The 25,221-nt window shown below is 56.1% G+C and overlaps 1 protein-coding gene across 7 annotated transcripts in view; it reads right to left on the minus strand.

Annotated features, from left to right (window-relative positions):
• Window positions 1-2,298: 2,298 nt before the first annotated feature.
• The window catches only part of LOC138807791 (core histone macro-H2A.1), a 50,192-nt gene continuing 27,269 nt past the window's right edge, over window positions 2,299-25,221 (minus strand). For 2 of the 7 annotated variants that reach the window (XM_069993553.1, XM_069993554.1), the window contains 5 exons: window positions 21,876-21,986; window positions 14,209-14,299; window positions 9,851-9,940; window positions 7,327-7,501; window positions 2,299-3,078 (listed from right to left, as the gene is read on the minus strand). In XM_069993553.1, the coding sequence (XP_069849654.1) occupies window positions 2,913-3,078; window positions 7,327-7,501; window positions 9,851-9,940; window positions 14,209-14,299; window positions 21,876-21,986 (633 nt within the window). In that variant the 3' untranslated portion in view covers window positions 2,299-2,912. Of the gene's footprint in view, window positions 3,079-7,326; window positions 7,502-9,850; window positions 9,941-14,208; window positions 14,300-15,890; window positions 15,991-21,875; window positions 21,987-25,221 lie in introns of all 7 variants that reach the window. The other 5 variants (XM_069993555.1, XM_069993556.1, XM_069993551.1 and 2 more) reach the window with 3 other exon arrangements.

Raw genomic sequence — 25,221 nt, forward strand, 5'->3', positions numbered from 1 at the left:
ATTGTGGGGTTCCACGGCCCCGAGGACGCACTTTCTGCATCTAACCAGTGGGATCTCGGGGGGAGCTCCGGCCAGCTCCCCACGCACTGTCAGGCTACTAATTACCATTTTTGCGTGTGAGCAGTTTAAGAAGTTCCTGTGTGTGTGTGTGCATGTGTGCGCGCGTGCGTGTGTATAAATACTGGGGCTTGAATTCGGGGTCTCAAGGTCCCTCACTTGGCTTTTTCGTTTAAGGGTGGCACTCTACCACCTGAGCCACACTTTTACCTTCCCGATTTTTTGCTGGCTAACTGGAGATGAGACTCACAGGCTTTTCTTCCCAGGCTGGCTTCGAACCACGATCCTCAGACCTTGGCCTCCTCCGTAGCTAGCTTCCAGCGTGAGCTTCCAGTGCCCGTCTTTCGAGACTGCCCCGGTTTTCTCCCAAGTCATGAGACCTTTCCTCCATTTAAACCCGAGGCTGCCGTCGGAGAGCGATTTCTCGATCCGGGATTGAAGCCCTGGCTGGGGTGGGTTGGTTTCGATCATGGAATTGCAGGCAGGTGGTTGGCTCTTTCTCCTGGGCTTCGTGGAAAGAACAAACCTCTTCAGGGCACCTCCCCGGGGACATGATGTTACTTAGGATTATTCCAAGTTTAGAAACATGGAGGTGATTATGTCCCGCCTCTTCCGTGAGCGACACCTAGTGGACAGTCACGGAAGAGGACAAGACACTTTCACCCCCTCTCTCCCTGTCTCTCCTCTCTCCCAGTTCCCCTCTTTTCCTCCTCCCTCAGCCAAATTTCTAGTCAAGAAATGGGAATACATAACATAGACCCAGCAAAGAGCCAGGCGTCCGTGGCTCACGCCTGTCATCCTAGCTGCTCAGGAAGCTGAGATCTGAGGATCGGGGTTCAAAGCCAACCTGGGCAAGGAAAGTCCATGAGACTCTGATCTCCAATAAACCACTCAGAAGTGCACTGTGGCTGAAATGGTAGAGCGCTCACCTTGAGCTGAAGAGCTGAGGGACAGCGTCCAGGCCCCAGTATTAGAGAGATGAGGAGATCTGGAAAAGGCCCATTCTGTTGCAGGCTGGTCGTTTGCCCTTGGCTAGGAAAAGCCGTCCCCTAAGGGTGTCCACACCCTGTGGTGTCCAGTCTGTGATGTCCATGCTCTGTGGTGCGTGTCCACGCGCTGTGGTGTCGACGTGCTGCAGTGGGCGTCCACACTCTGTGGAAGGTGGGTGTGCCCACGCTCTGTGGGTGTGTCCACGCCCTGGTGATAGCCACGCTCTGATGGTATCTACATGCTATGGTGGTGTCCACGCTCTGTGGGTGTGTCCACGCTCTGTGGGTGTGTCCACACTCTGGTGCTGTCCATGCTCTGTGGTGGTGCCCACACTCTGTGGGTGTGTCCACGCTCTCCACGCTCTGTGGTGGTGTCCACACTCTGTGGGTGTGCCCATGCTCTGTGGTAGTGTCCACACTCTGGTGCTGTCCACGCTCTGTGGTGGTGCCCACACTCTGTGGGTGTGTCCACGCTCTCCACGCTCTGTGGTGGTGTCCACACTCTGTGGGTGTGCCCATGCTCTGTGGTAGTGTCCACACTCTGGTGCTGTCCACGCTCTGTGGGTGTGTCCACACTCTGTGGTGGTGTCCACGCTCTGTGGGTGTGTCCACACTCTGTGGGTGTGTCCACGCTCTTCACGCTCTGTGGTGGTGTCCACGCTCTGTGGGTGTGTCCACGCTCTGTGGTGGTGTCCACGCTCTGTGGGTGTGTCCACGCTCTGTGGGTGTGTCCACGCTCTCCACGCTCTGTGGTGGTGTCCTCGCGCTGTGGGTGGGCTGCTCCTCCTTCTCTAGGAGCATTTTTCTTCTTAGAGATGGAGGAAGGCTTCTGGGCACTTTGGGCAGGTGGGATGGAGACAGCATGCAGCAAAATGTATGCAGGCTTTGCGGGCCAGGCTTCGCTGCTGGTCTGGCTAGGATCTCTCTGAACTGGTAAACCCAGTCCCTGGCAGCGCGGGGTGCACGTGAGCCGGTGGCACAGACCGAGGACCTTGCTGAGGGCGGCTTGCTTAGGAACTCCTGGGGGGGCCCTCCCCCGTGGACCCTGTCCTGTGGGATCCCCGGCCCACACGGCCCACGCCGGGCATGGGGTGCCTGCCACCCTTCCCAGCCCAGCCTCGGGCTGCACTGTGAGGTGAGGGTCCCCACCCCGGGTGCAGCTGCCACCGTGGGAATGGGCTGCCTACCGCCCCCCCCCCCCGCCACGGAGGACAAACGGACTCGGGGGCACACACTCAACACATGCCAGTCGTTAACAACAGTTTTGACATTTTACTAAACCAGTTCACACAAATTCCAGATTGCAAATATAAGGAAGGACAACACGTGTTTGTTGTGCCATTAAAAACTTTTTTTTCCCCATTTTTTCAAATCATTAAGACAAAAAAGTAAACAGGAAATCAGGTCTGTTGCAAACTTCATGATTTTTGTTTCTGGGGTGGGGGGGAGGGAAAAAAAAAAACAACAACAACCTAGGTAAAAAAAAGAACGCCACGGGTGTGCGGAAGCACAACAACATGTCGCCGAGGGGGAGGGCTTCGGCGTGGAGGGGGGGCTGCCGGGGCCCGCCCCCCGCGCTGCTCTGCGCCAATCAGGGCTCATTAAAAACCAAACTAGAAGAACCTCCTAGGTCACGCTAAAGTCAGACACGGTCCGCACGGTGCTCACAACAGCAATGCCAACTATCAGTGCTAACGTAAAAACATTTCAGAGGGGCGAAAACAAGTAAAACTGGAAACCAAAACCTTAATTTTCCTAGATGAGCAAAACTGAAAAGGGAAGGGGACCCCACCCCCTGGGCCCCACCGAAGCGGGGGGCGGGGGGCGGCTCTTCTCCCCTGGCCAGGGCTCGGGGGGCGGCTCCGGCTAGTTGGCATCCAGCTTGGCCATCTCCTGCACGTAGATGCCTATGCTCTCGCTGTCGAAGAGCACGAAGTACACGGTTTTGATGGAGGAGGACATGGTGGCCACGAAGTAGCTGGAGATGGCCTTCAGGATGAGCTGGGCAGCCGTCTGCTTCGGGAATCCGTTCCTGCAAGGGAGGACACGGTGGTGGGGACCCGTCCCGCCCGCGGGGCACCTCCCGGGGGAGCCGGGACCCCCGGCCTCGGGCTGGGGGAAACGCCGCATGCTTTGCGGGCTGGTGGCCGCGTGGAGCCGGGCATGCGCTGTCGGGCAGGGGAGCACGCGGCCAGCCCCCCCCCGCCCATCGCCCCCCAAGGAAGTACACGGGGCTTGGGGAGGGGAACCGGGGCACGGTCCCGGGCAGGGCAGCGGGAGCTCCACGCTGCTCTTCCTCACCAGCCCTGCCCGGCGTGGCCTGGAAGCCCGCGCGTGTCCCCGAGGAGAGCTGGGGGACAGGCACTCGCCTCCCCCCAAAACTGGCACAGAGGCCCTCAGGACCCCCCTCCCCGCCACGGCAGACCAGGACGCCCCTGTGGTGCAGGGAAGAACTCGGGGGCCAAGTGGCCTCTCCATCTCGGGGATGTCAGCAAAATCTCCACGCCGATTGTTCTGGAATCTACTTAGGGCTCCACGTGCGACCATTTTTAGAGGGTGGCATGGGGTGGTAGCCCCGATCGCCCCTCTTCCCAATCCACGGCGGCCAGGGCAGCGGCTGGACGCTTCCTCGTTCGTGGCAGACGGAAGCTGCCAGTCTGCTTGTGCCTGTGCCCCTTCCCGAGCGTGTGGGGTCCCCTCCTCCCTCCCGCCAGGCAGGGAGGCCGGCCCAGGGCCAGGGGACGTCCCTCACAGCACACCTGGCCCTGCTGTGCGCCCAGGGGCTCACCCACCCCGTGCCGCCCGGGACAGCGCCCCTCGCTTTGGAACAAACATGGCTTCCACGACAGTGGCATCAGAAACGTCTGCGTGCGTGAGCACGGCATTCGCCCTCTAGGCCTCATCTGTCCCTCTGGCTCTGGAGAAGAGCAAGTTGCGTCCCGAGGGGTGAGTGTTCTTCCTGAGACCCCCGCACCACAGAGCCGGCCACTAGCCAGGTGCTGGTGGCTCCCACCTGTCATCCTCACTATTCAGGAAGCTGAGATCTGAGGATCTTGGTTCAAAGCCAGGTCTGGGCAGGAAAATCCATGAGCCTCTTATCTCCAGTGAACCAGCAAAAAGCCGGAAGTGGAGCATAAACGCTCAGAGGGACAGCGGCTGGCAGGGAGCGGCGGCTCTTGCCTGCACAGCGCCGGCCTTGGTGCTCCGCCCGCTGCTGGATGGACGTGAATCTGGGTTTGCATCCGGAAAAAGCTCTTGTTGACAAAGTGGTTTCTATCCTAGGATGCCACCCGGCAGAGGGATGAGGCCACTCCAGACCTCAGAGGCTGCCAGGAAAGAATGGCCCAGCGACCGCTTTCCCGGGGTTTCCGGGCGGGGCTCCCCGGCACGGCTGAGGTGCCGCCGGCTCTGCACGCCCAGCGAAGATGGCCCGGGCAGGCCAGTCCCAGCTGCCCGGGGGACACGGCTGGCCCAGCAGAATGCCTCAGCTGCGCACTTCCTGCACCACACGGGAGCCCCACGTGAGCGCGTGAGCCTGTGTCCGTGCGCAGGGGACAGGCCCAGGCCCGGAGCAGGGTCTTTGGCCGTAGGCCAGGTGGAGCAGGGGCGCCCCCACACACTGCGCCGGGACCCCGACCGCCTGGTGTGCCCTCTGGGCTCCCATGGGCTCCTGCAAGAATACACGCGCTGTCGGAAGCCCTCCACACTCGGCTTGCTCCGTGATGTTGACGGCCCACGAAGACACTTGACCCCGCGTGGTGCGCAGAGATCTGGGTTCACCAGGGCTGCACCTCCAACTCTGCAGGCACAGGCCGGGGAGGGAGCCGGGGCCGGAGGGACGGGCGGCAGGAAAGGGGTGCACTGTGTGGGGGGGGGTCGGGTGGAGCTGAGGGATGTGGCTGTCACCTTGCGCGTGGACGCTTCTGCCAGGGCCTCTGAGTGGCCAGACCACGAGGATCCAGAGCCCAAAGCAATGGTGCCCAGGAGGCGGACACCTGCGGAGGGTGACGGGCGTCCTCCTCGGCGCCTGACCGGCCCCGCGCCTCCCGACGGAGAGTAACTGGCTGGCTTTGTGCACCCTCTTCTCTGCAGGTGGGGTGGGCGTGCTGAGGAGGCCATCCTGGGGCCTGACCGCGTAGGCTGGGAGCACAGGGCCGCAGGTTCGAGTCTGGCTCTGCCCAGCAGATGCCGTGCGACCTTGGGCGTGCCATTAACCCTTCCGGGCTTCGCGTCTTCGTCTCTGAATGTCTGCCGAGCGCTGGCTTCTCAGGGTGGCTGGGAAGGTGCGGGTGAGCACCCCCGAATGGTAGCTTGCAACCCAGCGGAGCGGCTTGCATTTCATGCTCATAAATCCACGGGAAGTTTAATCAAAGATTCTCCCCCAAATGAGCCGTTCCTGCCGTGCTGCCCCTAATGCTAACCAGAGCCAGGCCAGAGCCAGGCCAGGCTGCACAGCGGGGGCCCCACGCCCCCGCCAGGGCTGAGGCTGCCCGGGCCAGGGACAGCGGCCGCAGCCTGTCACCACGTTTGTGTGGACTGTACACCAGGGACGCGAGATGCCGCGAACAAGCCGCTCTCGGCCCCCTCCCAGCCTGTGGTTTACTGGCGGCTCTGGAGCAGCCCCATTCTCCTGCCTAGGAGAGGGCGCCGCACAGCTGTGCGCGCAGCTGCAGGGCGGGCGGTCTGCCGGGCAGATGTGGCCGCGGAGCCCCGCACATGTGCTGCCTTTGGCGTTCGGCCCTCTTAAAAAAGCTTTCGATTGATTAGTTTCAAAAATAAACTTTTTGCTCCATGAAAAATATAAATAAGTGTGTAATAACAGATGCTCTTTTTTTTTTTTTTAATGGGAATTACTTTTAGGCTTCAATTAAAAAAAATTTCCCAATAGCCGTATGAAAGAGCGTGAAATTATGACCTCCAATAAAGGCTACCACTGCCCCGCTCTTCGGAAGCGCCTTTCATCCAAGCAGATCAAAGTGCATTCGAGGCACTAATTAATAATTAACGGAGCCTCAGAGCCCTCTGGGAGAGGCCAGGAACAGAGAGGCTGAGTTTGCTTCTTAAATACCACAGTGCTGGGCACACAGGAGGGGGACTGGCGCACCGCTTGCTCCACCAGCCCTGGCACCTGCTCCCCACGGCCCAGCCCAGGGGAGCCTTGTGCAGGACACAGCTCCTCTTCTCAGAGCTGTCTCCACTGGAGTGAACGAGCACAGTAGGAACAGCAGGTGCTCAGGCGTCCATCCCCGCTCCCCGGGTGCTGCAGGCTTTGGGGTGCAGGGCCGAGAGTGGGGAGCAGACACGTTTGCTTATCCTCCGCTGTGTCTCTGCCTGCTGTACTTGTTAAAGGTCCTTCGATCGAGAGGTCCCAGGCCAGAGCCGCCAAAGCAGAGCAGAGCAGAGCCTTGGGGACCTCGCTCACAGAACTGCAGAACCAGAGAGAGGAGGCCCAGCCCCTGCGCCCCTTGCTGGAGGGGCTGGGGAGCTGGAGTGTCTCACTGTGGGTCCGTGGATGGCGAGGTCAGCGTGGGGTACCACGCTACTGTCCCTCAGCCCTGCCACCTTGATGGTGAGGAGCCAGACAGTCCCGACCCACACTGCCTGCGGTGAAGACGTGTCCCAGGGTGGCGGGCTCCCCAGTGGAGCCGCGCTGCCCTCGGTGCAGCCCAGGATGTGGCGGGGGAGTGAACGGCCGCACCAGCGTCCCCCCCGAGCCTACGCTTACTTACATGCCGTCTGTCAGTGGCACGGACCCCAGGCCACCCGGTGGCATCTGGGGGCGCATGCGCAGCTGTTGAGGGACCCCTGCTCCAGAGAAAGCGCTCAGGGGTGGGGGTGTGAGGAGCGAGTGTACTGTTCTGAACACCTTGGTGAGTCAGTTCCGGTCCTGTCTAGTTCATGCCATTTCCACCCGGACCCTCACAGCTCCTGCGGGTCAGGGCTCACCTGTGGGTCACGAGATCACCCACAGCCCTGGGCGGGAGATGGAGAGGACGAGGTATGCGGCCCAGGGCCTCGCTGCGGTCTCAGGACAGCCGTCACACGCTCCCGGGCTTGCTCTGGGATGGCCCTGTGTGCTCCCATTCCCTGCCCTTCAGAGCTGTCCCCCCGTGGGACGGGTCTGCCGTCCCCCTCCGTGCGACACTTGCTGCTGCAGCTGGTTTTGCGTGGCCTGCAGCCTGCAGCTCGTCCTCTCCTGACACCGGTCCTCATCAGCCCTCCCCGGCCGGGGCGCACCGGCCCCATGGCCAACGTGGGCCGTGGACCACGCGAGCCCTACCTGCCGCTGCCGATGGATGGAAAGGCGATGGACTTGAGCTTCTTGTCGTCGGCCAGGGCCAAGCAGTTCTTCACTGTCTTCTCCAGGAGTTCTTCGCACTTGTCTGCGCCCCACACCGGGCTGTTGCAGTGGATCACAAACTTGGCGGGCAGGCCGTGGCCGGCACTCATGGCAGCTGGAGCAGACAAGATGGAAGCCCGTCACGGGAAGCCAAAGCCAGGCCATGCCCGAGGGGACCTGGCGGCCCTGACCAGCGTCACCACTCCCTGGGGGACAGCCAGGTGTGGATGTGTGTTTACCAGGAGTGCTGGCCAATTCTGGGGAGCCCTCTCTCCCCAAAGGCAGGGCCTCCACCTCTAACTGGAGTGTCACTTGGGTGCCCCTAGCTGTGATGCACATCACCTCTCCTGACAAAAATGGATCTAGGGGCGCGATACATCCCAGGAGCCCTGAGCCCCACCGCCACCTGCCTGCTGGCTCTCCCTACGTCTCCAGCCTCTGCCGGTAGCAGAGATGGAGTCTATTATTTTTTTTGGCCAGTCCTGGGGCTTGAACTCAGGGCCTGGGAGCTGTCCCTGAGCTTCTTTTACTCAAGCCTAGCGCTCTACCACTTGAGCCACAGTGCCACTTTGGCTTTTTCTGTGTATGTGGTACTGAGGAATCAAACCCTGGGCTTCATGCATGCGAGGCACGCACTCTACCACGGAGCCACCTTCCCAGCCCAAGGAGGAGCCTGATTCTTGATCATCATCTCCACACCTGTCCCTCCCCGTCATGCCTCAGGCTAGCCTTGCTCTCCTGTAACAAGCCTGCCTATCTCCCCGAGCTCTTGCAGGGCCTGTCTCCAAGACATTCTGCAAAGGTGGTGGTTCTGAGCCAGGCCAGGCATAAACACCTCCGCCCCACGGTGACCCCTCCATAACCAGAGGTGCAGGGCACAGACTCCTGGCAGCATGGATAACATGACAATAACTGACCAAGACCTGCAGTCTGTGAAGCGTGGTTACTATACACGGACAAAGAAAGGCCCAAAAAGTGGGCTCACTTGAGCCTGGCCTGAGGTAGCAGAGACCCAGTCTCAGAACTAAGCAACTGGGCGTGGTGGCCATAGCTGTCACCCAGCTACATGGGGAGCAGAGCCAGGAAGACGTCGGTCCATGGCTGGCCCAGACAAAAAGCAGGTGACCCCAACAAAACCCCTTGTGCTACTGATGTATGATTAAAAAAAGAAGAGTACAATGCAACATGTATATGTATTATATATATGTGTGTGTATTATACACACATACGCAAGGCACAAGGCCACGTTCTAAAGACAAACGAAAAGCAAAAGGGTCTAGGGGCATGAATCAAGTCGTCTGGGTAACTGCCAAGCAAACATAGCCCTTGAGTTCAAACCCTAGTACTTACATATATGTTCTAAAACAGCTCTTAGGATCAAGAACAAATGCATCATTAAAGTAAGCCAAAGTGTTTTGCACCAGGCTAAGTCGGGCCTGGGCACCAGGCTAAGTCGTAAGGGCAGGGCCTGGGCTCCAGGCTAAGTCGTAAGGGCAGGGCCTGGGCTCCAGGCTGCCTTGTGCCCACTGTGTCGTGTGCCAGGGTCCTAGCCAGGTGCCAGCAGGGTGCATGTGCCCTCCCCACTTGCTGGAGGGCTTGGGCGGCTTTATAACTAGCGCTCTGCCAGGTGACCCTCAGGCCAAACAGAAGTCACAGAGCTCGGGGCGGCCTGGGGAAGGCCAACCTTGATTCCTACTGGGCCCCAAGACTGGTCCAGGGTGGGGGGAGGTAAGGTACGGTGGTCCCACTGGGGAAAGGCCTGTGTGGACGCTGCCTAGTAATTACTGACAGTTAGTCAAGGTTCACTTTTTGCGCAGGTCCTGGGGCTTGAGATGGGGGCCTGGGCACTGTCCCCGAGCTTTTGCTCAAGGCTAGCGCTCTACCACTTGTGCCACAGCGCCACTTCCAGCTTTTGGGGTGGCTCATTGGAGATCAGAGTCTCATAGACTTTTCCTGCCTGGCTGGCTTCAAACCTCAATCCTCAGATCTCAGCCTCCTGGGTAGCTAGGATGACAGGCCTGAGCCACCGGTGTGTGGCTAGGATGTACTCTGAAACCGAGCAGGGTTGAACAGAATAGGCATTGGGGTGCAGCTCTCCCTTTGAGGAGGCGGGAAGCCCTCTGTCTTCTGTATCCTGCTCTCCACCTAACCTCAGGACTCGGGCCTGCCAGTCTGCTGAGCACCGTGAAGCTCCTCCCCCAAGCAGGTTCCCAGTCCTTTTCTTCCCTATCCGGGAAGGAGAGGTGTGGGTGTGAGTGGCAGGTGAGCAATGTGGGTGTACGTGTTTTCCATGAAAAGCAGAGGGCCAACATCCAGGAGCCCCTCCCTCTGAATGATAATGAGAGATGAACTCTTCAGCGGCAGGCCCACGCTCTGGGGACGTCCCTGTGCCCGGGCCTTCTGGGGGGGGGGTGGAGGGGGGGTGTCCAAGGCTGCCTCCCCAGGTCTGCGCACCCCAACTCACCTCCAGCTACTTCTAGGGGCCCGTTCTTTTTCCGGAGTTCCAGAACAGCCTCCACAAACTCCTTGCCGCCCTTCTTCTCCAGCGTGTTCCCTAGACAAGGACAGGGCAGGGCGGTCAGAGGCCACCCGTGTCTGTGGCACAGGCAGACACGGAGCATGTCAGGTGATTACAAACTTTCAATGGTCTGATCAGCTAAACTCCCACAGAGCTGCCAGCAGGAACTAACGCCTTGGCTGGGCGGGGTGAAGCGGAGCCGGGGATTGCTTCTGCAGCAATCTGGGGGCCGAGTGTGAGCGTAGGGTGTGGGGGGGGGATGTCGGAGGTGCAAACACACCTGCTTGCCCCCCCCCCCACACACACACGTTTCAGAGGCTTGAGAAACCAGCTGGCACTGGCTGCCATGGCTAACACCCATCCACCCTGGTTTTCCTTCTCTGGTTCTGGGGAGAAGCCCCAAATCAAGGAGGCTGCGCACCTTGCGTCCTTCCCCGCCCCCCCCCCCCTCCCGGGGCAGGAGACCCGCCTTCCTCTTCGTCCCACGGAACCAGCTTAGTTCCTGCTTCGCAGCCCTGGCGTCGTGTGTGAATACAAGTAAAGGAACAATGACCTCAGACAGTTTTTTTCTTCATTACACTAATGATTCAGAACCATCCCGGGGGACAGGGGAGGGGAACAGCAGAAGCAGAGCTTAAGGATGAACGTGTGCTGTGTAAAAGAAGGGTGTCTCGTTGCTTGGGGCCGGATTTCTAAAAGCCAAGCCACCAGCGGAGGCTGGGAGCACTGTGCAATGAGCACTCTCTGGAGGGAGGGTGCTCTCGCTAAGTCGTCCTGCACGGGGACGAAAGCCAAGTGCCTCACGAGATTCCCAGGGCCCGTAAGAAGCTGGGAGGCCTCGAGTGTGGGTCTGGCAAGCAACCATCGAAGGGAGCTGGCCAGCATGGGGGTCTGTCTTCCTTAAGCTCTGATTCTTCCATGTTGCACATTTTAAAGTACTTTTCCCTCACAAGAGGACAAAATACTCCCCTTAAGATTCACCGTTTGTCTTGGAAAATTCAAAGCGTGCCTGGCATAATTCTGGTACGGACTGGTCAAGTTGGACTGGGATGCAAATTTGGTCTTAATTATCTTAGTAAAACCTGCCTGCTTGTTCTGCGGAGGTGAACTAACCCAGGGAAGCATCTGGAAGGAAGAGCCCATCGGTTGGTCCCGGTCACAAATTAAGACAGCATCAGGGCCTGAGGGTCGGGGCTGAGCCAGGCGCCGCCCTGCTGTGGGGGTCTGGGGCTGCACGAGAATACTTGAACCCACACAGGGAGCTCTCAGCCAGGGCAGAGGCTGGACTTGCAGAGATAATTCGAACTCTGGACTCTTGGGGGACCCTGTGTCTGTCTTCCTCAACTCAGGCCTTCAGCGCCCTGGGCGGCCACATGAGCCTTGTAAGGCAGGTGTCACGGAAGGTCACTGGGCCGCTGCTGTGTGGTTGGTGTAACAGCATCACAGGTGCGGGCTGAATGTTTTAAGTGCATGAGGGCCTGAAGCCCAGCTTGCCCCGCCGGGAAGTAGACCCGTCCAGCCCAGGCGGGAGACCCCAGTACAGGGTCCCGGGGAGCATCCGTGCAGCTGAACAAAAGGGGCGCGAGCCCAAATCTGCTGCCTCCCCATCAGCCCATCCTCAAGCGTGGCGGGCTAAGACAACGGGCCAGCTGTCGGCTGGAACGCTCGGGTCCTCGCTCTCTGTCCCGGCTACGCTCTGTGCAGAGCTGGGAAATTTGGAAAACCAGCACAGCAAGGCCCCTGGTGAAGACCGCCAAGTCCCTTGTATGTCATCGAACATCTCCTAAGAAAATGGGCTGCTTTATCATTAAAGGTGTTATCTTAGGAAGAGTGTTTACTTTAAAATCATTTACTTATAATTAAATGCTGCTTTAATTAGAAGTGAAATTGCAAGTTAAAAGTCCACTGGATGCATTTCTCAAACTTAAAAAAAAAATTAAACCCTAGTTCACAGGCAATCGACCCAGTCAGGACTGGACTCCTACACACACATATGTATATGCACATGTTCATGTAGACACACGTGTACTTTTTAACAAGAAACAGGCCCGTTTTCAACTGTGTTGTCAACGCTCAAAGTAAGGCTCTTGCTTTTTAGGCTTAACTTCAGGGTTAATCGTAAAGCAATTGGCTGATACGCCCCCAAGCATACACATGTGTTACTCTCCAATATTATTTCATGCTTAGAAAGCAGGCAGAAGTATCAGTGTTCAAAACGGCCTAAGCGAAAATTTAGGCTTGGACAAATGTCAGGCTAAGCCTGTGGTCTATTTCACTGTTAGAAAGAACTTCGGATGGGTAGAAGTTAATCACTGGGGCTAAGCATTCCTGCACTCGAATTCCTTCTTCCAGCGGTCTCGGACTCAGGAATTCCACACCAAACGTGAGAAGGGGAGCCGGCACTTCCTGGCTTTCTCTTTGCCCCTCTCGCACAGCAAAGTGGGGGCTGGAACCAATTGAGACCAGGCATGCGTCTGGAGTAGCCTCCGTCTGGGCTCTTACGAGGCAGGCGGGGTGGGGACTGGTTTGGGCCGGCTCGCCGGGCGGAGAAAGCGGAGGTGGGCTTTGGAAGGCTGGGTTCTGGCCTGGCAAGATCTTCCCTGCAGCTGAGGTGGCCATGGCTGTGACCGGGTGGCACTGCCCTACACGCGTGTCAGGGGAGAAGCAGCAGCATCGTCGCTACCTACCCCAAGACCAGACAGGCTCAGAAAGGGCTGGCTCGTCTGGGGGGTGGGAGGAGGAGGAGGGGAATCAGCTGGCTCTGCCTGTCCCTCTCCAACCGGGGTTGGGGGGGCCTTTCAAAGCCTCCACGTCTCCCCCTGGCAGGCTGGCCCACTTTCTGCGCTCCTTGGGCCTGCGTGGCTCCTTCTGCCCCGGGGAACGTCACCACTTACGTGCCGCCCGATGGTGTGAGCCAGGACCATGGGCCAGGCCTAGATCACACCCAGCTACAAGGGGGACAGGGCCCTTCGCTGTGCGTTTATTTATCTTTCTGCAAGTAAGTGCTTCCCTCCCGTCAACTTTTCCTGGGGTTATGGGAGGAAGCGTATTTCTCTTAAGCGGCTTCTCTGGGGACCTCTTAAACTCCTCTCAAGTCTTGTGGGGGGGGGGGGGAAGCTTTATTTTAACCGCCTACAGCCTGATTTCATTTTGGCTCAGCGGACTTGGCGAATCCCAACTTTCCATCTAGTTTGTCTTTCCATCCACATCCAAACTCCAGCGTGCTCAGGAGAGTCATTAGCCCCCACTGCAAATCCAGGGCAGGCTGGGACCAGCAGCCTCTGCTGGGGACGCAGGCGAGCTGGGCCGTCTACAGGGCCACGCTACGGACGGCCAGCCAGGCTGCAACTCAGGAAAAGTCCTCATCTCCTCCTGCTCCGAAATGAGCGGACTTGCAGCTTATTAGAAATGGCGCCATCTGCTGTGTTTGAGTCCGCATGGACCGCTGCTCTCGGGCTCAGCACAGGTACACGTCAGACTGTATGTGCACGCCAGAGCAAGACCGTACCGCGAGCACCAGTCATGCACGGTCAGCCAGGCGCCAGGCATTTCATGGGATTCTCGCTATTACCAGATGGAGGAAACAAGGCCATGGAGAATTTAGTCGCCTGCCCGGGCCCTACGGCCTGTGGATGCGGAGCTAGCCTGCCATTTCCTACGTAAGCCTCCCGTGCACCAGGAGGGCAGGGCGCCGCGCATTCGTGGGCACGTGCTGGGAGACCCACCATGGAGTGCCGGCGGCCAGCACACGGGCAGGGGCCCTCTGGGTCCTAGGACAGATTCTCAAGAGCTGCCTGAGGGCATTTCATCAAAACCAGGCGGTTTTCCTGCAGCTCCCGTGGCGCTCGGGCTGGGGCCATGGTACATGCATGCTACGCTCCTGACTCAGAAGGCAGGACCCGGTGCGCGGGTGGTTGTGCATGTGTGTCTGCCCTTTAGAGGACACGGGGGCCGTCTAAGAGGGCTGCTCAGCTGTCTGCCCTCCTTCTCCTGCAGCCGCCACCTCTGGAACCCAGAGCCCAGTCTCCAGCAAAACTGCACCTCGTTGATCAGGGGAAGAAACGGTAGTGCCCGGCCCGCTTCCAAACTAGAAGCGCTCGCTGGCCAGCTGTGGCTGTCCCTGGCTGACAGCTCAGCCGTGCCTTCTCCAGTTCACAACCCCGGGGGTCAGGGGGGGTCTTGGGGGTCAGGACAGCTGGAAGTGTGAAATGAATGCAGCCCTGCATAGCTAAGAGGATCAAGCTGTCTGCGGCGGCCGACTGCCCATGCACACACACACGCGGCAGCACCCGGCTGGGCATTACCTACTTCACCACCGATGTAGAAGTCATTGTTTGTCGGGTGAACGACAGCATCACTGTCGATCGAGGCAATGTCAGCCTGTACAACTTGCAACTATAATGGGTAAACAAATGTACATCAACTGTGTTGGACCGAGACCCACACACAGGCACATTTACTAACGCCCCAATGGCAGGGCTGGCCTACCTGGTCGATTCCAACATACGAGCCCAAGGGGCAATCAGTCCACGCAGTGCGCACACATGTGGATGGGGGTGAGGACAGGAGGAGGAGGAGGAGGAGGAGGAGGAGGAATATCAAATGTGACATGTTTAAATTAAACACTTGAATGACAAGTCCAAAAAAAAAATACACATGAGATCATTTTCAAAGGTTAAAAGAAAGAAAACAAACGCCCCATTTCACTTTGCAAAAACCTATAAAACTGGCACCCCACTGAGAAGACTACAAAAACATGGCATCCGCTTTAAAAAAAAAAAAAAAAAAAAAAAGTGGACCATCAGGCCAAACAAAACAATGAGTTTCTCCATTTAGTCTGCCGCGGTCAACTTGCAGGCTCTGATTTCTGTTCCTGGGGCATCCGTTGTTTTTGCCTCCCTTCAAAACCAAGAACATAGTGTAGACACACGTGGAAGGTGGCCTCCCCGGTGGCCGGTGAAATGCTTCCGGGCCTGCCTTGCCTCTGACTTGTATGTATTTTAATGTGAACGGTACTCAGGACAGAATCCTTGCCTATGATGTCTTACTTTAAGGCAAGTATCTGTGTGCACAATTTCAAGCAGGGCATTTTGGGGGGGGGGGTGAGAGCAGTCTCAGCCCCTGCATCTCAGGCTTTCTGAGATGCCCAGTTTGTATGGGGCCGGCTGGGCCTCTGGGATAAGCAACTCTCCCTGCCAAGAACATCTGCCGGGTGAGAGAGGCAGCCGAAGCCAGGGGCTAAAGGCACGGGAGATGTACCGGGGCTAGCACTACCTCTGTGTGCATCGGCACAGCCTACGTCTCCTGGCCGGTCTCTCTACCAGGAGGGCAGGAGCTTCATTGTGCCATGGGCTGGCATGGTGAAAAGATGGTGGAGCACGGGTGTTTCACTCGGACTGTGGTTCTTCTGCAGGGAGGCACCGTAGGCACGCACTCAGAAAGAGACGGTGCCCTCTGTTTAATGGCCCCATCCCCAATAATGCGTGGGGAGCACACGGTCGCACACTGTTTGAGAAGCGACAGTAAGGTGGTAAATCTGGAGCACACCAATCTGCCTGCGGCTGAACGACAGCTCATCGGCATACGGATGTAGCTCGCCTCGCTTTTCTCTCTGTGTGCCAGATCTCATCAAGGCTCAAATGGAGAAACTATTATTTTGTAGTTACCTGAAATTTCCCAGCTTGAAAAGGAAAACAAAGAACACATGTTTTACAATCCCCTCCCGAGGAACCAGCAGTCAGTGCGATTGTTATGGAAGAGAATTCAGATGTCATGTGGGAAGAAGGGGGGAAGAAGCCAATTGGACTCGGGGAAATGCCAGGCCATCTCCACCGGAAGTGGCTCTGAGGGAGTAATCGTGCAAGGTGCACACTCAAACCTCAGTCGTGGATTTGGGGACTTGCCTTGGGTGGAGGCACAGTCTAAATTCTGGGTTCCATAACGCTTCCTCTGACAGCTGGTGGTGCCGAACCCCGTCCCCAATTACCTAGGTCATCTTTAAGGTCAATGTCAGCATTGGTAGGATTGATTATGGCCTCCACCTCAAAGCCGGCTAAATTACTGATTTCACTGTGAATAAGGTTCAGCTGAAAAGAAAAGCATGAGGTGGGAAATAACGGGAGAGCCGGCAGGTCGCAGAGAAGGAGCCCTGGACACGGGCGAAGACACTGGGCACTCACAGTGCCCTGGGCACAGGGGGAGCCGCGGACAGGAATCCACTTCACACGGGAGACTCCGGTGCGGCCGGGCGCTGAAAGGAAGCAAGCTAGGCGGAGCAGTCAGAACCTGTGGGTGAGCCTGGGGGAGAAGCCTGCAAGCTGGGGGCCAGAGGGAAGCAGAGCGCACGGCGGGGCGGGGCGGCTGGCCTGCAGGGGGCGTCAGGGCAGTGGCAGGAAGCCTTCCAAGGGGCCGTGGGTCTTCAAGGCTGCTCCGAGGCGGGTGAGCAGCAGGAACCGTCTGCTACGATCTGGCGAAAGCCAGGAGGCAAACTAACGGTCCTCCGGCAAGACAACGCATCTTTAAAGAGTTTTCCCGTCCTTGGTCAGGCTGCTCCGAGGCTCGATGGGTGGCTGGCAGGCGTGTGCCTTGCATTCTGTGTCTACCTCACTACCTTGGGTCTTTCTGAAGAGCCGCTGGCTGCTCCCTTCCCCCGCCCCGTTCTGCTGCCATGACAACACTGGGGTCCACCCCCCACCCCCTGACTAAAGGGAGTGCTGGACTCTGCTGTCCAAGGGGCACTGAAGTCCTGGCCCTGGCTCTCCCCCTCCTCTCTTTAGGAACCGGTTCCTGCGGTAAACCTGCATGTGCACGCCATCTTGGAACAGAGCCACGCGTTCTCTGGTGACAAATTCCTGGTCGTGGTAGCGACCTGAAAAGCCTCGCCAGCCCCCAGTGGCTGCTGCTCTGACAGACTACGATGCGGTCTTGCAGGAGGCTGTGGCCTGCAGGGGGGAGCCGGGGGGAGCCCTCACCCACACACACACACACCCCAGAGGAGGCTCCTGGAAACAGAGTTCCAAACTGCTGAATTTGGGGGGCCAGCCATTTTGTTAAGAAGAAAAACGAAACGAGGTGACTAATACACTATGAGCAATGAAGCCAGGCGCTGGTGGTACACGCCTGTTATGGGAGCGACTCGGGAAGCTGAGATCTGAGGATCGTGGTTCAAAGCCAGCCTGGGCAGGAAAAAGTCCGTGAGGCTCTGATCTCCACTTCCAAAAAAAGCCAGAAGTGAGGAAATGGAGCTGTGGCTCAAAGGGCAGCACACTAGCCTTAACAAGCACGAGGAATCTTAGAAATCTACATTCTCAAAAGAGGGGGGTGAAGAGAAGCTGCTTGGACCGAAGCCTTTAGAACAGCCGCTGCCCCGGCAAGCTGTGGCCAAGAAAAGACTCCAGAAGGGAAGAGGACCCACTGTTCTTCATCTCCAGTCTCTGGTGATTTGTTCCTTAAGTGTCAGGTGACTGGAGGCCACGCACATCCCTGGAGCTGAACCAGGCGCCCCCCACACCCATCCGGGGAGGAGGCTCGGGGCTCGGGGCCCCTGCCCAGACTACCACAGAGGAGACAGTGGGCATAGGTGAGGCCGGGCGGGCCTGCTGCCTCCAGGATCTTTGGGGTCTGTTTTCAGCCAGGCCTCGCCGGAGAGCTGGCCTCTGGCTCCAGGAGCCAGCAAGGCCCAGTGGCCTGCTCTGGCTGGCTAAGGGAACGGGCTCTCTCGGGGACACTGTGGGTGTTCTGTGTTCTGGCTCTGCTGCAGAGAGGGGAGGGCCTGCAAAGAACTCGGGTTTCTTGGAGAATTTCCAGCTCTCTCTGTATTCGCCACCTTTCCTCTGAGCAGAGGCCGGCCAGCCGACTCTGAGAAGCGCGGACCACTGACTTCCTACCACGGGGAATCACCCCTGGGGATGCAGCCAGGCCGGGACCGCCCACTGAGCTCTGCCCTGCGCCAGGCTCAGGTTGGGGGCCTGAGCTACCAAATCATTTGGCCGCTAACAAAATCATATTCAAATGTGGATTGTTTTAAATCCTCCAGATTACAAAGCCGGGCAGGAGGCAGAGAGGTGGGGGGGGGGGGGGGAGGAGATGATGAGTTGGTTCAGGCACTTTGGAAAGAAAAATGGATCATCCTCTTGGCTTGCGCAGGTTGGACTGGTGGGCAGTGGTCAGCGATGAGATGACCACAGGGTGCCAACGCACCGTGGATGCGCATGCCTGGCAGGGACGCCACGGCCAGGGTGCTCAGCCCTGAGTGGGCGTGGCAGGGCTGGGGCCAGTCCCAGGAGGATCCCCAAGGGCACACAGCTACGTAAAGCATCTGGCAGAGAAGAGGTACTTGTGGGTGAGAAATCTGCCTTTTCTCCAAGCACAGTCTGATCATCCGGAAAGGAGACTCGGTGATGGTTGCAGAATCTAAATAAGGTGATTACTACTTTGTGGTAACCACTGGGAAAGATGGAAAGCATGAGTTCTGATCACAGCATGGGGGAGTTTAAGGCAGCTATGAAGAATCCTGGCCACTGGATACAGTGGCTACAGGACCTTGACGATTAGAGCAAGCTGGAAGAAAGGGACCTCCAGGTCCCTTCCCCACAGGGGTCCAGTTGTCCTGACCTTGAGTGGCTGCTGTCCTTGAGCCTCTACCACAGAGGTACGTTCACATCAACGCTCAATGGCAAACATCCTCAGACAAAACGACTGTGTCTGCCGTCCCCAAAGGAGAGTTGATAGAACGCCAGGACTCAGAAGCTGCGCCCTAGCTGGGCCAACCAACCTGGCCGCCTTGCCTGGCTGTAGGCCAGCACCCAGCATGTGGGGCAGGCCAGGCGAGAGCACACTGACCGAGGACAGGGAAGAAGACAGCGTGGCCTGGAGCCACTGGGCGGACATGGCAGCCTGCTCTGACCTGACCTACTTGGCTACAGAAAACAGTACGTTCCCTTTTTCAAATATACATATGATATATTTAACACGATCAGTTTCAGAAAATGAACATGATCAAGGTATCTGAGTCTAGCCGGGAGTCCGACAAACGGGGAAGGGGGGTGGCTGATGTCACTCCCGTGTGATGGTCACGGAAAGTTCCAGGAACCCCGTGTGAAAGGCCGGTTTTCTAACCTGCCCTGGCCGGAGCGGTGGGAAGGGCGCAGACAGCAGCCTGTCCCCTTAGAGCTCCGTGGCACCCAAGAAGAAGGGGCGCGGACAGAGGGGGACTGCGGTGCTGTCTTCCGTGGGCTCCCGTGGGGCGCGGGATCCCGATCGCTCATCTGGGAGGCGCAGAGACACGCTCACACACGGACTCAACTGCTTCCCAACCACTTCCAGTAAATGACCTGCCACCATGACACGTATGTATACACACGCACACTGGAAGTGTTCTTTTGGAAATAAAGCCACTGGGTTTTAAACCCTCTGGAAAAAAAAAAAAAAAAAAGGTTGCCAATCTCCCCCTGAACCTCAAAATAAAAACATTCCACTGGTTCAGATCCACAGCACTGTTGTTGTTGTTGTTGTTGTTTTAAAGCAATTCAACGGTGTGTGTGAACCCTGGGCAAAATCGTCAGAGTCACGAGGGTGACTACTCCGGGGACTTGGGTCTATGAAATACATCATTAACAACAACAATTAGATCCCAGGCCCCTAAGCCCAGAGCCAGCGCCTCGCGCGAGTAGCTTAGCAACCGTGCCTCCCGGGCTGTGGTGCACAGTATCACCTTTCTCTCCAACAGCTTGCTTGTGATATTCTAGTGCTCGTTTCGCCGTCACAGATGGAAAAATAAGGTGCACAGCACACACGGTTCCAGTCATCGTTCTCAAAGTGCCCTTTGTGAGACACTTCCTAAAACCCAACTCTCCATGGGCGCTCGTACTAACTTGTTCATGCGCTTGGCCTAACGCTGTATGTGTATGTCCATTTTCTGACCTTTGTCCCCGGGCGCTCCCTGTCCATGCAGAGCCCAGCACGTACAGCTTCGGGACAATGCTCTGAACTAGACGCATCGTCCCCAGCCACGGGGCCCCAACTCCCTGACACCAGAGTCCGGGGCTGACCGCAGGTGCTGCTGACCCACAGAGCCGCCCGCCGTGGCAAGCTGGGGTCCTCTCCCTGGCTGTGCACCCCAGCCGGCGCGCTCCTCCTCACAGCGGCCAGCGTGGGCCAGAGGCTGGCTGAATGTCAGGGCCGGCGCTCTGCACCTTCTCTTACGCTGGCCGCTTGACATGGGGATTCCAGCTCAATCTCACCTGACATCAAGATCTCAAACAGCTCTGCGGCTTCCTGGTACGGCCCACGTTCTCCTGGGACCGCGGGTCGTACGTTTTCTATGGCTTTTTAGGGTCCCGCTCTCTAATCCTGAGGGAGGTTCCAGTTCTAGACTGCGTCGGCCAGATGTGTCGTTCATTCCTGGGGTATCTGTCCACTCCTGAGGCCAGGAGTGCCCTGGTGGGATCTGAGCTGTGCCCAGACCTGACAGGGTGAGCCTGGGTATGGAGCGGACCCTACTTCCTGCCCAGAGCACAGAAGTGAGAAGTGCATGCCCCTGTGCACACAGGCTTCTGTTTCCATTGAGGAGGGTGTGAGTTCTATCTGAAGCTGGGGCTGGGTCGCAGCAGGAAGAGGCGGGCACACAGGGAAGAGGAGGCGGGGCTGGAGAAGGGATGCAGGCGACCCCAGGGCTGACCTGTGCCATCTACCCACAGGCCCCTGGTCCTGGCTAGCCCTCTGCCTTAGGGATCTAAGACACTCTGTGCGTGCGTGTGAAGCGTCTGACAGGCCACATCAATTGTCTACACGTCACCCAGAGAACACAGTCAAGAGTGTGAAAGTAGACCCAGGTGGCTGCCTTCCCTGCTGAGCTGAAATTTCTTAAATGAGAGAAAAAAAATGTAAAGAACTTGAAAAGCTAAGACCTTAAGATGACAACTAGTACCGCTTTTTTCCCCTCCCTCTTTAGAAAAATACAAAATACAGATGATGGTTATAGAATGTAGAAGCAATGGTTAGATTCTGCAGGAGTCCACTTCGTGGGAATTGCATCATGGGAGACTGAATGCAATTAGTGACAGAAGAGGGACAGGCGGGGGAGGGGGGGGCGGGATGGGGAGATTTGCGATGACGTGAGCAAGAGAACTGTGTCCCAGGGGTATAAAAATGATGCCGCTTCAGGACCAAGGTGCCATCACCGTTCACAAATGCACGTGCCAGGCCAAATCCAGTCTTCCTCTTAACATATTAACCCAGGATCAAAAACTAAGCTCCCGCCCCTTCCTTTTTAGGTTATTATTAGTGGGAGCAGTAAATATTAGCTCTCGTGCTCAGGTCTTAAAAGCTTTTGCATCATTTTTATTTTCAATAAAAGTGAATCATCTTTTACAAGACCATGGCATCCTGGTAAAGTCGCATCACTGGGACGGCTGAAAATATATGGCCCATGGTTAAACACACACACACACACACACACACACACACACACACACACACGCATGCACGCAACACGCACGCGCGCACACACACACATACACACACACAGGACTGGAGTTGTCTGGAGGCTTGGTGAGGATGCCCGGCGCACCCACCCATCTGCCTAGGACAGCACCCTCCCCCCAGCCTCCCCCTCCCCCCAGGCTCCCCCTCCCCCCAGCCTCCCCCTCCCATTGGATCCGTTGGGGCTCTACCTTCAGTACCCACTAGGAGGTGCCTGCTCCAGGCTGCTGATGACCAGGCATGCCAAAGAAGGGGCCTCTTCCCTGGGCAGCAGTACCCAGGAACCACTGCTGCCCTTTCCCCTTGCCGGAGGGCCCCTGCCCTGGCTTTGCACCCCACCACCCCCGGCCACTCCCAAAGCCAGCCCCTGCGCCTCTGTCTACCCACTATCCCTGAGATGGCCCCCAGAATTCCAGCCTGGCAGGAAGGGGATGGCCCATGCCCTCCGTCCCGGGGCCCTGGCGCGGGCTGGCGGCCCAGGTCTGCCTACCTTCTGGCCGAGGAAGAGACTCTTGGTAGAGAGGACCGTGAAGCCATCGGTGGGCGTGCCCTCGGTCGTGCTGTCGGCGCTGGCCGCCTTGCTGACTTCTCCCTGCTTCTTCTTGCACAAACAGAAGAGTCAGGACGCGTGCTCCTGAGCCAGCAGGGCCACAAAGGCCTGGGTTTTCCTAACTGAGAGGCCCCAAAACCTTGCCCACCCTGTGAGAACACAGGAAATGAAACCACAGCTCTGGGCATTTCTCCCCACAGGGGCCACACGCTGATTTCAGGGACAAGAGTCCCGTGAAGGGTATGAAATTTTCAAACCACTTCATAACTGCTTTTTTTTGTGTGTGTGCCATCCCTGGGATTTTAACTCAGAGCCTGAATGCTATCCCTGAACTTTTTCTTTTCCTGCTCAAAGCTAGCACTCCACCTCTTGAATCACACCTCCATGTATGGCTTTTTGCTGGTAAAGAAGAGCTAAAGAGTCTCATGGTCTTTCCTGCCTGAGCTGGCTTTGAACCACAATCCTCAGATCTCAGCCTCCTGAATAGCCAAGATTACAGGTGTGAGCCACAGACACCCAGCTCCGTAATTTTTTAAATAAAAGCTATTTAGAACTTGACAGTGATAATTGAGAACAGAATCATTTTCAGTAATTCAGACCAAGGAAATGTTTCTCCAGGTTTTTCCTTCCTAGATGTCTGCCTGCTCTAAAAATTTAAGAAGAACATAAACTGTTTTTAGGTCCTCCATTCTAAAAGGCCCAACAAGCACCCAAACAAGTCTCCGACCTTCCCCACCCCAGAATCGGCGACCCTGTTCCACGTCCCTGCGGAAGCTGCTGTGAAGAGGGCGGCCCCCTCCGTGGAGATGTGGATCTCAATCCTCTCTTGGGTCTCTTCCTTCGTGGTTCTCAGCCTATACCCAGGTCCTAGAGTTCCCCAGGGCCGCCCAGGGACACGTGGCCCAGATCCTCAGCTCTGGGGTGTCTTCTCCAGCACACCAGCCGTTCCAGAGGGCTCTGGGCTGGGTGGAGATGGCACCTGCCTCCTTTTTTAACTCCCTCCTCCTGCTGCCCAGAGCCAACACTAATAGGGCTCAGTGCCCTGGGGCGGGGGATGGGGAAGTATGCTTCCTGCATGCTTCTGTTGAAGATGACGCCTGTAGTAACTAAGGACGTGTCATTCATTTGGGGACTTCCTGCACACACGGAAGAGATGATAGTGGGAAATGGCGATTGGGTGGGTACTGGAGGGTAGAAAATGGGGGAGGAGTGCAGCTCAGTGGTAGAGCTTTCTTAGCATGGACAAAAAGGCTCTGGGTTCAATCCCCAGCACCAGGATTGTGGGGTGGAAAGTACAGATGGCTGGGCCTTCCAGAAGGATACCCCTGGGCAGTAAGCTCAGAGCAGGGCCTGTGCCTGGTCCATTTGCCTGTGTAGTGTAGGGCTCAAGTTCATTCACGTCAGTGTGTTAGCAGTTGTACTCAACTCAAAAAATAACATCCAATTTTGCCGACTGCTGTAACAGCAAGGCTGGCTTTGGCAGGCAGGTTTTATACCTGACATTTTCCATGAATTAAATGAGCTGCTCTGAACCTCCACGACACTGGCATATGACAAAAATCCTGCTATCAAGAAATATAGTACGGGCAAAGATAAATTATTACTATGCTGATTTTTCTAATACTTTGAAGGTATTGCCCTGACCCATGAACGCCAAATAGGTCTACTCAACGATTACCTGCTAAGTCCTAGTAATAAGCCTTTTCTGACACAGTTTCCAAGAACCAAGAAAGGGAAAGGCTGGATCATAAGCCTTCCTCAATGCGGGTGTTTTAAATTCCACACACCGAATAACAACAACAGTAGCAGTGAAAAGCAGGCTGATGCTTTGGTTAGCAAGAATGTCCCAGAACCGACCCCATGTGCCACAGTTATTTGGGACATTAATCACACAAACTTGGGGGGAGAAGTATTTACAATCTCCCTGCTTCTGTAAATAATAGGTGGGAATAAATAAAAACAGACACTAATATTCTAGTAGCTATAGTATCTATAGCCATCAACATGAGCAGATTCCTGCTGGTAGTTATTTAAAAACACTTCTGTAGAACCAGGTGGCTCACACCTGTCATCCTAGCTACTCAGGAGGCCAAGATCTGAGGATTATGGTTCAAAGCCAGGCAACAAAGTCTGTGAGACTCTTACCTCCAATTAACTACCAGAAAACCAGAAGTGGCGCTGTGGCACCAAGTGGTAGAGCCTTGGACAAAAAAGCTGAGGGACAGCACCCAGGCCCCGAGTGCAAGCCCCATGACCAAAAGAAACAAAAAACTAAAAAACAAAGTTGGTGAAGTTTTTTACTTCATAACTTTTTCATGATCAAAGAAAGAACTCTCTGAACTGTCTTTGTAACCTTGCTACAAAATCGAGTTATTCTAAAATAAAACGTTTCCTAAATCAAGGCGAGATTACATGACGCACATCAGAGAACATAGAGAACTAAATGGTATTACAACAAAACTCCTTGCCATTTAATTATTTTAGTGAATAGATCTCCCAGATATTAGGTATTGGTACTTATAAGTATCAATAATTAGAAGGAAAAAAAATCTATTCCTACTCACCCTGTTACAAGAAGTTTCCCCAAGAAAATCTTACTTTTTCTTTAAAACTTCCTATAATTTGTAATGCTTTTGTTCATCTAACCAAGTGTTTATTACTAACAAATGTGTTTATGACCCATCTTGGGAATCTATATCATTTAGTATGTTTACGTGTGGTCACAGGATTTTCTTCAAGATACACTGACATCTGTGTATACTGTTTTGTTGCAGCAATCAGTTTTTAAAAAGCCATAAATTATATGAGCTATCACTCCCTCCTTAGCTCTCCAGTGTCCACCTCAGGACAGAAATGACTGTAAGCACAACAGTGTCACTATTTTAAAAACAGTATCTACTATTTTAAAAAAAAGTTCCTCTGTATATTTAGTAATGGGTAGTAGCATGCCTAATGGGAGTAGTTGGATTCCACTGTATACATTTAAACAATAAAAGGTTTTAGCCAGGAACCGGTGGCTCACGCCTAGCTACTCAGGAGGCTGAGATTTGAGGATCGAGGTTCAAATCCAGCCCAGGCAGGAAAGTTCCTGAGACTCTGAGCTCCAATGAACCACCAGAAAACTGGAAGTGGCGCTATGGCTCAAGTGGTAGAGCGCTTGCCTTGAGCTGAAGAGCTGAGGGACAGCGCACAGGCCCAGAGTTCAAGCCCCACAACTGATTAAAAAAAAAAAAAAAGTCTCATGGACTTTCTTGCCCAGGCTGATTTCGAACTGCTTCCTAAGTAA

The sequence above is a fragment of the Dipodomys merriami genome, unplaced genomic scaffold (genome assembly GCF_024711535.1).
Source record: "Dipodomys merriami isolate MVZ:Mamm:240054 unplaced genomic scaffold, mDipMer1.0.p SCAF_434, whole genome shotgun sequence".
Classification (NCBI taxonomy): Eukaryota; Metazoa; Chordata; class Mammalia; order Rodentia; family Heteromyidae; genus Dipodomys; species Dipodomys merriami.